The sequence below is a fragment of the Brachypodium distachyon genome, chromosome 3 (assembly GCF_000005505.3).
Source record: "Brachypodium distachyon strain Bd21 chromosome 3, Brachypodium_distachyon_v3.0, whole genome shotgun sequence".
NCBI lineage: Eukaryota > Viridiplantae > Streptophyta > Magnoliopsida > Poales > Poaceae > Brachypodium > Brachypodium distachyon.
The window spans coordinates 4,138,758-4,153,186 of NC_016133.3; the positions used below are offsets into that span (position 1 = coordinate 4,138,758).

Below are 14,429 nucleotides of genomic sequence, written 5' to 3' on the forward strand. Positions count from 1 at the left end.
CCTAAACTGTCGTCATTGTCGGTCTGACCTCCGCCACCCGTCATGCCAAGGGAGCATGAGATCTACTATGGCGTCGATGCCCCCTTGTCTAGCTCTATCCTCAACCCTTAACTCCTAACCACTCCGGTGAGATCTCCTCATTCAACTCAGACTGCCGTCTTTCGTGTCTCATCTCACAAGTCAATCCTAACCGCCTCACCGAGGTGGGACGACCTTTGTGGCAACCTCCATTGCATGCCAGTTGAAATTTAAGAATTTTTATACAGTAGAAAATTGTTTTCTAGCAAATCCATAGTATTCGCAGAGAAGGAATAGTTGATTTTCTCCTAAAATTCATACTCCCTCTTATCCATAAAAAATGTCGCGCACTTGGTACAAAATTTATACCAACTTAGTACAAAATGGGCGATATTTTTTATGGATAAGAGGGAGTACTAATTAGCTATGTTGGATTCTACGAATGATTAAACTACCAAAATGTCTAAATGAAACATCTTGAATGACCCTCTCGATATGTACAACTTTATTATCAGCTCTGAGTTAAAGAAGAAGACCAAGAAATGACATAGGAGTATATATCCGGTATGCGGTAGCTAATTACACGGTAGCGCTTGCGGTCTGCCTCTGCGCGTCGTCTTGGGAGCACGTCGTCACGCCGGCTGCGAGGTCGCCGCCGGTGCCGTGGACCGCGGCACGGCACGACGTCGGCGCCGGCGTGGCCAGGAACGTGGGCCGCTCGTCACCGGCCATGATGACCGCCACGTGCTGCTGGCACTCCCCTGCCAGCCCGGGAGCCCCGCGGCCCTTTGCGGCGGCGTCGGGGCCGGCGGCCTGGTCGCCGTCCGGGCCGAGGCCGCGGGAGAACTTCCAGTGGGAGCAGGCCAGGGCGAGGAGCGAGAGCGCGACGAGGCCCAGCATCGCCGCGAGCGCGCCGAAGAGGTACGGCACCGGCGACTGCCACGGCGAGCGCGCCGACGATGGTGCTGCGGGGCCCTGGGCCATGGGGTACTCCGCCGCTCCTGGCCTCATCGGTGGCATGAGGCTCGTGTTCCAGTGATAGCAAGCGTCTCTATGTTGTCTGATGAGACAGAGTGTGTCCTTGCTCTGGTCACCCTATTTATACATACAGAGGCCCTTCCCAAAAAAGCGTTAACAGAACTCGGCGGCTCTATGGCACAGCGGTGTTCAAAATCGGATTAGCTCCAACCGAGCAAACCGTCCAGTACAAAATTCTGTAGTATTTTCAATCCATGACATCATGAATTTTAGGGTAAATTGAACTAAGCGTCTGCCAACCTAGTGATCATGGCTTTTCAGAAAGTTGCAGCACTGGAATGGAAATCCTTAATGTTTCTTGGGTTCCTTCTTATCCGGTTTCACCTACAAGGGCAATGCAAATGTAGCATTAATAGTTTAATCCTCGCAGAAGATTGAGCTTAATTACAAGGTCGTAATCGCTATGCATAAATGTACAGTTATATAATCCATAAGTGGATTGAGCACTACATGGATGCTGGCCAAGTTTATGGCGACATTTGCATATTTTCTCGCCCTCTAGTGCGAATGGCTCCATAAAGCAGCTAGATTTTACGCTCTTTTGCACATGGTGGGAAGAAATTAACTAGGAAACCCAATGTACTCCAGATATAATTGTGAAAATTTAGTTCCATGCTAGTAATCAACAGTGCTATATTGCTCCGATGAGTTTACATGGAAATTAGAACATACTGTCTCCTTTTAACAAAGGTTGGCGTATTTAGTTTCATTAAGACAAATATTTGGTACAAATATGTGTTTTTTAAGACGACAAATTTATCAATAGATCCTTCTTTAAAAGTTCTTACTGATAATTATGTTTTCCTGTCATATGAATTGCATATTCGTAAAGTTATTATTTTATCAGAGTCTTGCCTCAACGAAACCAAATATGTCAAGCTTTCTGAAAAGAAGAGAGTATCATCTTAACAAATAAATAAATCGGAACATAAATTTCGAAATCAGCAATCATCTTGTCCATGGTTCCGTAAATGCAATGTATTGTGCTGAACTTACATTGTTTATTCAAAAAGGAAAGTCAAAAACGCCCTAGTCTCTGCATCCTCGGATGCACTGAACTTACTTTGTATTTGTTATTTAAAACAAACTTGCCAAAAAGTTGAGGTGTTGTTAACTAAATTAAACTAAGATTCCATTAACTCTCAAGTGCATCGAAATAAGAACATTATACATACCATGCCATTAGACAGGCAAATGAAAAATATAAAAATGGCTAAATCAAATGGGGCCACCATAATCCACTGGAACACAACCTTTCATCCTGCCTAGTTCTTTCTCATAGTTTTGTGTATAACTATGTGTGGCAGAGTACCAAATAACCTTGTAATTCAAGCACCAATAGCTCATACTGTATTAAACATAACTTGAACGCGGAAAATTCATAAACTGTATGCACGAGGAAATTAACAATTTCTCCCTTTAGTATGCATATGTTTGAAATCTATATACACAATGAAACAACGATGCTTAGTTCACACGGGCATATACACACATTCCATGGCAATAATTGAACACTTTCACGATATCGATCTCGACATCCGGCGAGTTTCGGTTTTGCAAGCAAAGGCTTGTAGGCAGTCGAAAGACTCAAATTACGCAAAAGGCGTTCTTGATCGCAATTATGCTCCAAAGTCACTAAAGTCAGAATAACCTAACATCACACGTTAAGATTTATTTCATTCTTATTTCTGTGGAAAAGAATAGTGAATTTTCTCTTCTCTCCCTCAACTCAATATCTTTTTTTCAAAAAGCGACACCCTATCATGTTTTAGAGAAGGACATCAGCTATCTTTGTTTCTTATTGTTGTTTTCAAGCTTTATGGAAGAAGAAATGTGTTTGGGGATTGTTGACAGCGACAACTTGAATCCATCAAGAAAAAAAAACTTCAGCACAAGACATGCAACGAAGGTCCTTCTCACTTTTCTCTACTTTAGGCACGCAGCGTTTGAAAGGATGCATGCAAGAATAGACCACCACACATGATTTGTAATTCAAACAAAGAAAAAACGAGCCAATCGTTCAAAAACCTAACAACTTATACGAGTCCGGCCGCAACAATTACATTCAGCATAGATCATATATCCGCATGCATGTGAGTCCAAATTAGAGAAAATTATATTTTTCATCCCCTCATTCGTTGAAAAGGAAGCAAATGACCCCTCAACGTTTTTTCATACACTTTTCTTTACCCAACACAAATGGTCTCCCACGCATGCGAAGCTTTACTCGTGCCGATGTAACATGGTTTTGGCTCCCAAATTGCCACGTCGACTCTTGTTTTCTGGTTTTTCTTTCCTCGAAAATAAATTGACTCGGTGTGCCAAAAGGTACACTGATCCCAATCTGATAGGCTAATACGGCTATTTCGATACCAAAATCATAACACATCGATATTGGTATCGCTTCAAAATGGAGCGAGGAGCATTCGTGTCCAGTATCAGTAGTTGGGGTTTGAAAGTATATGAAAAAACTGAGTTACCATTTGTGTGCTTTTCTACTTTTCAACAAATTAGGTGACAGAAAATATATTTTCTCTGATAATTAATTTCACAAATTAACTACTTAACCGAGAGGATTAAATTGAGCACGTGAATTCCACGCACAGCGGTGCATGCATGCGTGCAATCAAGCGTCGCGGCTGGCGACCATTGCAGATATGCAACTGATTTTATCGCCTTGGCTAAAAGCCACCGAGGAAAGGACATGAGCAAAGGGTGATCTTCCAACAAATAGATTTGACGGGAGTGGACTTGAATCAATCAGACTGCCTGCATGCAGGCACACTCGGATTCAGCCGCGTCCAACAAAGAAAGGTTGCAAAGGTGTGGGCAGATAGACATCCTTTGGTTCCTTTGTCCACAAAATATCATTTTCTTGTTAAAGAGAAGACGAACCACATATGTCAAAAAGGACGGCTTAATTTACACCAGTGGGGGTGAAAATAATATAATTAACAATAATACGTGCTTGGATAACTTGGTCTCACTTTTCTTTTAGGGGGTGACTCACATGTGAAACTGTTGTGGAGGATACGTCTGATTACCACATTAAAACATCATTTTCTCATATCACCGTCTCTTCTCGTGTAGCAGATGGAGCTAGCAAAGGAGTTTGATTTGCTTCCTCTGTTCAATCACCATCGGAGGGTGCCTCAAAGCATCGATGATCGATCAATATATCCAACATGGGCTTTGTCGGGTTCTTCGTTTGGCGCGACGAAGGCCCAACTGTCGTCATCGCACACTGGACATAAAATACAGAGTACCGGCCCAACCTTAATTCAAATGTGGCCCATATGCATAAACCTCTGGAGCCCAAGAGGCCCTTTTAACCGAAGATCTGTTCGAAGACGTGTTGCTTGTACAAGGAATTAAGGACACGTCACCCGTCCACGTCGTCAGACGCGCCGCAAGACCTCGTCGGGTTCCGCTTCCCAATTCCCTTCCCCATCCCTCCGGCGTGATCTCTCCCCCTCCACCGCGGCTGCGCAGCGCAACCAGAAGAACCACCGATGGACGCCGTGGACTCCGTGGTCGACCCGCTCCGGGATTTCACCAAGGACAGCGTGCGCCTCGTCAAGCGCTGCCACAAGCCCGACCGCAAGGGTACGACCAGGACACCGGCGGCGATCCCCCACGGCTCATCGATATACAGATCTGACACCGTAATTTTGTTGCAGAGTTCACCAAGGTGGCGGTGCGGACGGCGACAGGGTTCGTCGCCATGGGCTTCGTCGGGTTCTTCGTCAAGCTCATCTTCATTCCCATCAACAACATCATCGTCGGGTCCGGCTGATTCCGTAGGTATGTGCCCGCGCCCGCTTGTCTGTATATGTGTGCTCCTGTGGATGTGATGCCCACAATTCGCCGTCGTCGACCCGTAGGGCAGAGTGGATCCGAGAGATCGAAGGGTTTAGTTAGAATAACTGATCTCAATTAGGTTTTTTCTGATCATATCTATTTGGTAATTGGTAGTGTGTGATTGATAGTTGACACAGTACTGGTACTTTATTTGCATAGGACTAGTCATTGCGAGATGACACTCGCCGAATTGATTCAAGCACTCTTCCGTTTGATTTTTCATTGGGTGTACTAATAGCTTGGGTTGGACTTTGGAGGCCTGCTTTGACCATGTTAATCATTGAAGCCTATAGTAGAGTTTTCATCTGAAATTTAATGGGTGCTATATGCATCAGCTCCTTTTGTGGTCCATACGCCATCTCAACAGCCAGTGCCAGATTGCCAGTTATATTAATTCTGTTTAACTTCTCGAACTGCACTGAGGTATATACACATTCCCAAGCGGTTATCCACTAAGAGGTGGTTAGATCTGCTTTAGTGGCCTCTTTATGCTATTTTAGGAATCTGGGTTATGTTTTATCCATTGGCCTGTTCTGCGCTGCATAACATTTCCAGGCAGGCAGCATCATGATGTTAAGATATAGGAAATGTTTTTGTTTAGACAGCCTGTAAATTATTTCCATGCAACTTGTAGGAAATAGAATTCTAAACCTTGAATCCTGGACTAGAATGAACCATCACCCAAACTGGTCTGTTTAACAAGCCCAATTATTTTCATGATACAAGCTGCAAGAGGGACAAATAACCCAGTTAGACCCTTTGATGTAACATTAACGTGGCTGCTTATGGAATACGTCTCCTTAATTTATTACTCCCTCCGATCCATATTAATTGTCTCAAATTTGTCCAAATATGGATCTATCTATGCCTAAAAGGTGTCTAGATACATGTAATATTTCGACAATTAATATGGATCGGAGTACAAGAAATGGAATAACTATTGTCCTGTCACTCTGTCAGAGGGTACTAATTTATTACAAGGTTGATCATATCTCATAGATTATGTATCTGATCATTTGATGTGGTGTTTGTTTAGGGACGTGTGCAATTCACATCCAGATACAGTATTGCTTAATGTAATGATGATCCATGTCCATGTAATCATAATCTCAGCATCACTGTTGCATCATAAATGTTACTACCTCCTTATATACTATGTGCCTGTCACCAGGACAGGACTAACCTCAAACCTGCTGGCTCATGTTTTCTGGTGCTCCTGATGATGGTTCTAACTTCCAAGACGTATTGTTGCCCTTTCCACAGGTGATGGGCCACAGAGCAAAGAGGATGGAGTCAATTCGTGGAGGCGGTGCCAGTTTTCTTGTCTTGATACCGTAAAGCTAAAGCAATTCCTTTAGGACTTCATATTCGAGGACAGTTTTGTTGCATCTTCATTTCAAACAGTTGTATTGGTGTATCTGGAGCAGTTGGTGCCTGATATTGGCTAGACCGAAATGAAGTAGCGAGGTACAAGAATGAAAACCGTATCTTGCCCGGTGCATCAAAGCACATAAACCTCACATGATGAGTTGGCACTACTGGCTTGGATACCGTGAGAACTTCATGTCAATGCAGACTAACCCAGTTAAATCAGCAGCACAAATCTATTTAATAACTATAGGGATGGCACAGGAAAATGCTCAACCTAAGAATTTAAAAATATAGGGTACTGTATTGCCTTGAAGCATACAAACTCTGACGGAAATACAACATGTGAGTTAAAAGTTAAGGCTTAGTACAAGTCACCAATGTTGTATGATATGTCTACCACTAATCCATAGAATTATAAATCTAGTTAAAAATCAACGACCAGACAGTCATCATCATCACACTTGAAACTCCAAATCCGCTAGTCAAGAGTTACATGACAGCACGTCGAACGACTCAACTGAGCAAAGATGAGAGGCAGCAGGCACGGAGCTAGTGCCTGCTTGATATGCTGAAGGAGGTGACCTTCATGGGCGTGGCGACAACCAGCGGCGCCTCCGGGGAGTCACTCACGGCGTACTTCTCGTGCATGAAGCGGCTGGCGACGATGGACTCGTCCTTGGGGATCACCTTATAGCAGTAGCAGCTCTTGAGCCCCTCCTGGTGCTGGTAGCACTCGTGGTGGCTGTTCTTCACCTGAAGGAAGTTCCAGACCACGCTGTATTTCCCAACGGTTGTGACCAGGTGTCTTTCTTGCTTCCCATTCTCCGTAACCTGCGTGATAACCAGATGCTGAGCGCTATACAGATGATACAGATGCAACAGATGTAACAATGATCTATTTATCAACTCAATGTAACAAGTCCACTGAAGACTGGTACTCCAAAGCAGGGTATTCTGATGCAGTAGATGTTACAGTGATATATCAACAAATGTAACCAAGTTCACTCAAGACCAAAAGCAGCTCAAAAAAGGCACCATGAAACTACAGCTGGTTATGCAGCAAAACATGACATCTGAACAATAAATAAACCGCAAATATGTTACAACATGTGTTTATCAAAATTCTGAAACCTAGACAGTCAGTAGTTATTAGTTAAAATAGCTCCAAAAGATTAGATGATAAAGTAAAGGTGCAATGGCATTTGCACTTTTGCAGAAGCTACACTATTCTGCCAGGCATGCAATCTAGGTTTAACCGCGCTGACAAATTTCCATTTTCTAGAATAAGACAAACCAGCATGCTGGTCCTTAACCATATGCTAGTGTCAAAAATGGAGGTGTGGTACGGCTCAAGAGAAAGGTAGCATGTGCCATCTCTTGCTATGTAACTCCAAGACACTGATCAGTACTATTTCATAGACAATAAGTATAAATGACATCAAGTAAATGAGCCAAAACCACAAGCCAAACCTAGCGCCATATGCAGCTTAAAAACCTCTACACTGTCAATATGCCAAGATGGTTACCAAATATGTACATAACCAGATATCAGTTCACTTCATGTCATTAGTAGAAACTAACATTCATAATAACTCTTGACATAGTACAACAGTAAGTAAATTTGAACAGGGATTTGCAATAGGAGAAGTGGTGAGATATACTCACCCATGAAAACCTGCCCTCACGGAATTTGTTGTTGTTCCCAGCAAGATGAGCATCTAAGGGGTTCAGCTTGAGCAATCTTGGGGCAGCAATCCTGTTCCCCATCCTTCCACCAAATCCAGTCTTCTCCTTCCCATCCTTGTCGATGAAAATTGTGCAAATAAGAATAAGGTATGTATCAGTTGTCCCCAGTATCCACTTCCCATCGTAAGTCACATCCACATGAGTAATTGGTGACCCGAGCCCTGGGAAGGCTGTCTTCGCCATCCTCATAGAACTCTTTGAGTACAAACGGATTTTCCCATCCAATGAGCCAACTACAATTGACCCATCACCAGTTGATGCAAAGCACTGGAAGTTTGTACCCCTGGAGAACTGATGCCCCTGGGTCCATTGCAATACAGGGGACTCCATTGAACTTCCCAAGGTCTGCACAATTCCATGACGGTCCCTCATATCCCACCGACACAATCGGTTGTCATCTAATCCCAAAAAGGTGGACTCCGATGGGTCCATCTGAGCACCCTTGCTATCATTCGTGATATCCCTCATGTTAATTTCTGTTCCATCCTTCCCAAACTTCCATTGGGAGACCACCTTCCCTGTCTCAATGTCAAGTTGATGCACTCCCTTAGCATGTGGCTTCCCATCAGTTGCTGGGCTCATCAAGAGCATGTTTGTCTCAGCCCGCATCAGAAGAGCTTTCTTTGGCGTGGTAAAGTTTGTGCCCCCTCCAGATATCTTCACGCCGATACCCTTGCCATGTATCCCATGCTCAAAATTCTTCACCACCTGAATGCCTGAATCACCAACAAGGAAGCTGTTATCCAGTGCACCTAGCGCAAGGCTCTGAATGCCACCACCACCCTCCTCCACAGGCTCTTCAAATTCCCTGAAATCCTCCATCAGAGGCCTCATCATCGGGCTCCGTGACGGCATCGGGCTGCCCTTGGGGCCTGGCGAGAACGCATCAGTCGCGTCCTCCCATATGGACTCATCCCCGCACTCCGGGCGCACCCACGCAGCAAAATCCTTGCCGAATACCTTGGCACGGCCCTCCTCCGTGGCAGCGACGCCATAGCTGTTCTCAAAGAGACAGCTCTGATATTTGGCGTTGAAATCGCCGTAGCCATCAGCGTGCAGGAACTTGAGCGCCCAGACACCGTCTGCGACGAAGTCTACGCGTCGCTGCGCGGGGAACGTCTTGAGCTGCAGCTCGGGCCCGACCCTGGCCCGTATCTTGGAACCCACGACGAGGCACCACGGCCCGGTGGGCTCGTCGTCGTCGTCGGGGTCGGAGGAGTCGCCGGAGCGGACGAAAGACGCGGCGGCCAGGCGGTCGGAGGTTATCCAGCGAGCGGAGGGGGTGGAACCGCCGATGTGGAGGTACAGCTTGACCGCATTGAGGGCGGCGGCGTTGGCGCTGGGGTTGGGGTTGGGGCTAGGGTTCGGGGAGATGGGCTCGGAGTACTTGAGGTGGAGGTTGCGGAGGTGGTTGTCGATGGCGTCGATGGAGGCGGGTGTCGCCGCCGCTCTGGCCGCTTTGGGGGCGGAGGCGGGGGGCGGGGTGGAGAAGTCGGAGGAGGCGTCGGAGGCGCGGGAGGCGGAATCGTCGTCGTCGGAGTCGGAGAAGTCGAGGTCCTCCCGGCTGTGCGAACCCCCCATGGCGGCGGCTGCGGCAGTTAGGGTTTCGGCGAGAATGGAAGGGGAGTGTGGGAATTTGAAATTTGGGAGAGGAGCGGAGGGGAGCGTGGGCGTCGAGGGGAGAGATCTGGGAGAAGACGAGTTCTTTTAACCTCCTTTTAAAGGAGCCGTTTTTTCTAATAGACGTTGGGGGAGAAATGTGAAGGAGATCAAACGGCACGCCCGGATTCAAACTTGCCTTTCTTTTCTTTTCTTTTTCAAAGGATCCGTTTTTCAAATTAGTCCGATCCAAGCGGGTAGTAAGAATTTTTCACAGCGCATAATCAGAAAATTGACATCAGCTGTCCACAAGAGATGTCAGAAAGAGGTAAAAAAAAATGGAATATGGGTCGTACACTGTGAACAAAGAGAGTCCATGGAGGCACTAGAACCCTCCTGCCCTAAGGCAAAAAATAAAGATCATGGTCGCAAAGGGAGCACCTATTGGGATTAGGAAGCTCCTGGCATTCGCCATGATCCATTATCCACATCAGTCCTTCTCAACAAGCCACGCAAAACACAAGCGGTTCATCGGTTTGGTGTCATAGAACGCCCTGGGTTGCATTTTAGAAAGAAACAAGAAGATCTTGGGTCGTTCCGAGATAAGTATGGTAAGTACTATTGTACCAACCTAAACAAACTTTTTTGACTCATTGCTTGGCTTATAATAACATGACCATCCTTAAAATAAAATCATCACCAACCAAAGATGCTATTTTTACTTTTTGGTTGATTGAATCAAGATAAGTGGAGGTACCTGAGTAAATATGGCAAAATCGTCCGCTGCAAATTCGTGGTTTCATAGTCCTCCATTTGTATCACTTTTAATCAAAGATGTAACTGTGATTTCAGATGAATAAAGAGGCTTTACGATGTAAAAAAAAGATAACACAAAGAAGATAAAGAAGTAAGCCTTATCAGTGACAAGACACGTGATTTCAGATGAATAAAGAGGCTTTACTCACTATTTACGGTAGAGTTCATCATAAAATTAAATCTGATAAATTGTGATTAACTCAACACGTACAGAGTAATCTAAAAAATCTGTTCAGAAATATAACTCCCGCTGTGGATAGAACATACAGGGTAGAAACACAGATGATGCTCAGTTTTATCGCATGCATGGTTCCATATTGAACAATATGCAGAAATGAGTGTAAATGATGTCAAGTTTCAAGTTCCTGTTAGATGCCTTTAGACAAAAGACATTCAATTTATTGGTCCTAAAAACCAAAGGAGTTGGAATCTATAAAGACTGGCAAAGATGGTCACCACAAGTTCTTCTCTATTGAATATTCAGAAATAACCTACTCCCTCCTACCCATATTACTTGTCTCAAAATTGCCCAAATATGGATGTATTCTATGTTTAAAAAACGTCTAGACACATGTAATATTTCGACAAATAATTCCGGCCGAAGGGAGTACATCAATTTGAAGATATGAGGAGAGCTTTCAATGCATGAAGACATGACTTCCTCATGTGATCAAGGAAGGGCCAAAAATATGATTCTGTTACCTAGAAAAGCTATCCACGCATAAGCTACATCGCACACCACATTATCCCCATAAGCAAAATCCAACACAAAACAGGTATCACTTCAGCACCTAGAACTAAAAGGATAAGAACAACAAGACAACTAGGGCCTGTAACAAACTGCTTGGATCAAGCATGCTGTTCAGGTATGGAGTTAGGAAGATATTACTAGGATAATAAAAAAGAAGGTAAAGAGAATGGATTTGGACATTTGGTAATCAATGATGTTGACATCAACAGAGCAAAACTGAAAAGACATGATATTGCCTCAGAGTGACAGTGACGTAAATCGAACTTATTGATAAGGCTTAGACAATTAATTAATTCATCCCGAGTTGAACCAAATTAACAGATAAGATGACTTGCATGCTAGCTACGGTAGAGTTCATCATAAAATTAATCTGATAAATGCTGTTAGCTCATTGGGAAAAGAACACATAAGGTATCACGAGAAACAAAAATAATGCCCAGCTTCAAGTTCCCCATAGCTGGTTCCATATAGCAAGATGCATAAATGAGTGCAAATGATGTCAAGTTTAAGGTTCCTGACAGCTCTCTTCAAACAAAAGAACATTCAATTCATTGGTCCTAAAAATCAAGGCAGTTGGAATCTATAGGCCCACAAAGGTTGTTATGAACTTATGAAAAGTTCCTTCTCCATTGAGAATTCAGGAATAACCCATATCATGTTCAAGACAAGAGGAGAGCTTTCAACGTCAAGAAGTGAGTTTGCTCCTCATGTCATTATGGAAGGGCCCAAACATATCCCTAGAAAATATATCCAATCTGATCAGGGCCCAAACATATGCCACACTGTCCCCATAACCGGATCCACCACAAAGCAGGTACCAATTTAGCACCTGGAACTAAAAGGATAAGAACAGAGCAATTTGGGCTTGCAACAAATTGTTTGGATAGCATACTCCTCAGGTTTCTACTTAGGCAGATACTTCACTAGCTGATTCATCTAGAGTTCCTGGCATCACTGTACTATAATTGTAGCACGAGACCTTCACATCGAATGTAAGCAAGCTAATACTTGCGATTTGTTAGCATATGAGCATTGGTGTGAGTATTCATTAAACAAACTCCCCATATTTCTGCAAACGAATGCTCATATGCATTACAATTCACAAGTGGCAACACAAGAAACATGCATCAACTCCACAATACTAGAAAAAAAAGTTGACATTCTCAAACGAGAAACTTTTATGCATCTTCTCTCTGCTCCTCGCTTTACAACAGCAGAAAGATCCACACAAAGCCTACAGCTACCACTACACAGCAAGACGGGGAAGGCATTTTGTCGAACAGCTGATGGGAACCAAACCTTACAGAGCCCTTGCAGGCGCAGAGCCACGCCGGTATGCGTCCCCAAGGCAGCGTCTTGATGCTGCCTCATGCCGAGAATCCACGATCACCTGACGGAGACGGCGACCGCGGCGCGGCATACGGGGCAAGCGGGCGACCTGACGAGCCACCGGTCGACGCAGGCAGCGTGGAAGGCGTGGCCGCAGGCGGGCAGAGCGCGCCACCGCTCGCCGGCGCGCGCGGTCTCGAGGCAGACGGCGCAGAGCCGCGGCGAGGAGGAGGAGGTGGAGGAAGCGTCGCACGAGGAGTAGGCGAAGCAGGGGAGGAGGCGGAGGTCGGCGGTCGAGAGGCCGACGCTGGGGAGCAGCGGCGGCGGAGGGGAAGAGGAGGCGCTGGCGTCGGGCGGCACGCGGTACCGGCTTCCGTGGTGTCGGAAGGCGCGCGCGGAGACGAGGAGCGAGAGCAGGAAGACGGCCGCGGCCGCGGCGAAGAGGAGGAAGAGCGCGAGCGCGGCGGCCATCACGGCCGCCTGCACGCCCAGGGAGAGGAGGCGCGCCCCGGCGCCCGCGCGGCGGCCGCGCTTGGCGACGTCCCGATGGTGGGGAGCCTCCGGCGCGCCGGAGGAGGAGGCCGAGGGCCCGCCGGCGGCGGCGGGCGGAGCCATTGGTTCCGCGGCGGCAGCGACGTCTTCGGCTTGGTTTTGGCTTTGGCTTGGCTGTCGGGCCAGGACGGGTCCGCGGGCTGGGGTTGGGGAAATTCGGTGGGAGGAGGATATTTTTGGGAATTGGGAACTGGAATTTGGACGCACGGCACCGGCAAAGGATGCCGGGTCTGTTTTTAGATTAGCACCGTTCGGCGTGCGTTTCTGGCGGTTTGGTAACGCGTAAACAATACTCGTTCACTTCACATGCCCAAACGGCCAAACTGGTCAAAGAAAAACGTGGACAGGTTGATGCTATATCTGTCTTCCGCGTTCGCCGCACTGCTCAGCCTAACTCGGCGACGGCGACCCCACCGAGATTATGAGGGAAGAAGACGGTAGTGATTGACTAAGCTCATTTTTTTTTCACGCATCTGCAATCCTGAAGAATAACAAGTGACACTTTACTAGGTTTAGTTGACAATGATCGATAGAACCTGGCAAGCCTCTAAACGCCGGCAAACCGGACTTTGCAAAGACCTACCAACCTAGAAGATGATTGCTATTCCCTCGGTCCTGAAATATAAAGCGCCGTCAAAATTTGATCAAACTTTAGAAGGGTTGATAGTGAACAAAATGTACAGACTTTATATTTTGAAATTGAAGCCGGCTTCGAAACCAAAAGTCTCCTATATCGATCAAGAAACATTCCTCCTGCATCTCCCCATCCAACTCCATGGAAACGACCAAATGAGCAGGTACGGAGGAACAAGAGTGGACATGAGGAGCAAAAAGAGGCTCAGATCTGGATTACTTAAAGGGGAAAGAGAGATAATACACATTCTGTGAGGAGAAAAGGCCTCCCTCTCATGCCAAACAGGGGAGAAGAAGGCCGGACGCGACCACAGACCAAGAAATATTGGCTTCATCACGTAGCCATCGCAAACTTTCTTCCTTACAATAGCCCTCTGTGGTGGGGATGTTGACAAAGCACAAATCCCTAAAGAGATGAATCCAGACATGCATGGGCACCTCATCTACACGATTTGGAATGTTTGGAAAGAAATAAACTTACACAGCTTCTCAAATGAGATGAAAACACTGATGAAATGACCCATATTATTCACAAGGAGCTTAACACGTTTAAGCGGATTACTTTGCCACGGTTACAAGTTGTAATTTCTGATAGCGAGTAGTTTTTATCTCTTGTATGGGGATTTTTTTTTTCTGGTAATTGTTGTACTCTATTTCTTCTCTAACAAATGGCAGAAGTCCTGTCATCTTTCCTTAAAAAAATAGTCCCCAATGG

At 45.7% G+C, this 14,429-nt stretch overlaps 4 protein-coding genes across 4 annotated transcripts; 1 reads left to right on the top strand and 3 right to left on the bottom strand.

Annotated features, from left to right (window-relative positions):
- Positions 1–482: 482 nt before the first annotated feature.
- LOC100830943 (protein GLUTAMINE DUMPER 5-like) lies at positions 483–1,317 on the bottom strand. The gene has a single exon (XM_003570962.4). It carries the CDS (start codon positions 1,036–1,038, stop codon positions 598–600), a length of 441 nt encoding a protein of 146 aa, XP_003571010.2. The 5' UTR covers positions 1,039–1,317; the 3' UTR covers positions 483–597.
- Positions 1,318–4,422: 3,105 nt separating this feature from the next.
- On the top strand, positions 4,423–6,399 carry LOC100832867 (protein transport protein Sec61 subunit gamma). The gene is made up of 3 exons (XM_003570517.4): positions 4,423–4,662; positions 4,737–4,860; positions 6,181–6,399. The coding sequence occupies exons 1-2, from the start codon at positions 4,569–4,571 to the stop codon at positions 4,850–4,852; spliced, it is 210 nt and encodes a 69-aa protein (XP_003570565.1). The 5' UTR covers positions 4,423–4,568; the 3' UTR covers positions 4,853–4,860; positions 6,181–6,399.
- A 149-nt stretch (positions 6,400–6,548) lies between these two features.
- LOC100835331 (protein CYPRO4) lies at positions 6,549–9,756 on the bottom strand. The gene is made up of 2 exons (XM_003570524.4): positions 7,954–9,756; positions 6,549–7,119 (listed from the first exon to the last, which is right to left on the bottom strand). The coding sequence occupies exons 1-2, from the start codon at positions 9,613–9,615 to the stop codon at positions 6,838–6,840; spliced, it is 1,944 nt and encodes a 647-aa protein (XP_003570572.1). The 5' UTR covers positions 9,616–9,756; the 3' UTR covers positions 6,549–6,837.
- A 2,309-nt stretch (positions 9,757–12,065) lies between these two features.
- Positions 12,066–13,330, bottom strand: LOC100831250 (RING-H2 finger protein ATL56). The gene has a single exon (XM_003570963.4). The coding sequence runs from the start codon at positions 13,142–13,144 to the stop codon at positions 12,587–12,589; it is 558 nt and encodes a 185-aa protein (XP_003571011.1). The 5' UTR covers positions 13,145–13,330; the 3' UTR covers positions 12,066–12,586.
- Positions 13,331–14,429: the final 1,099 nt, after the last annotated feature.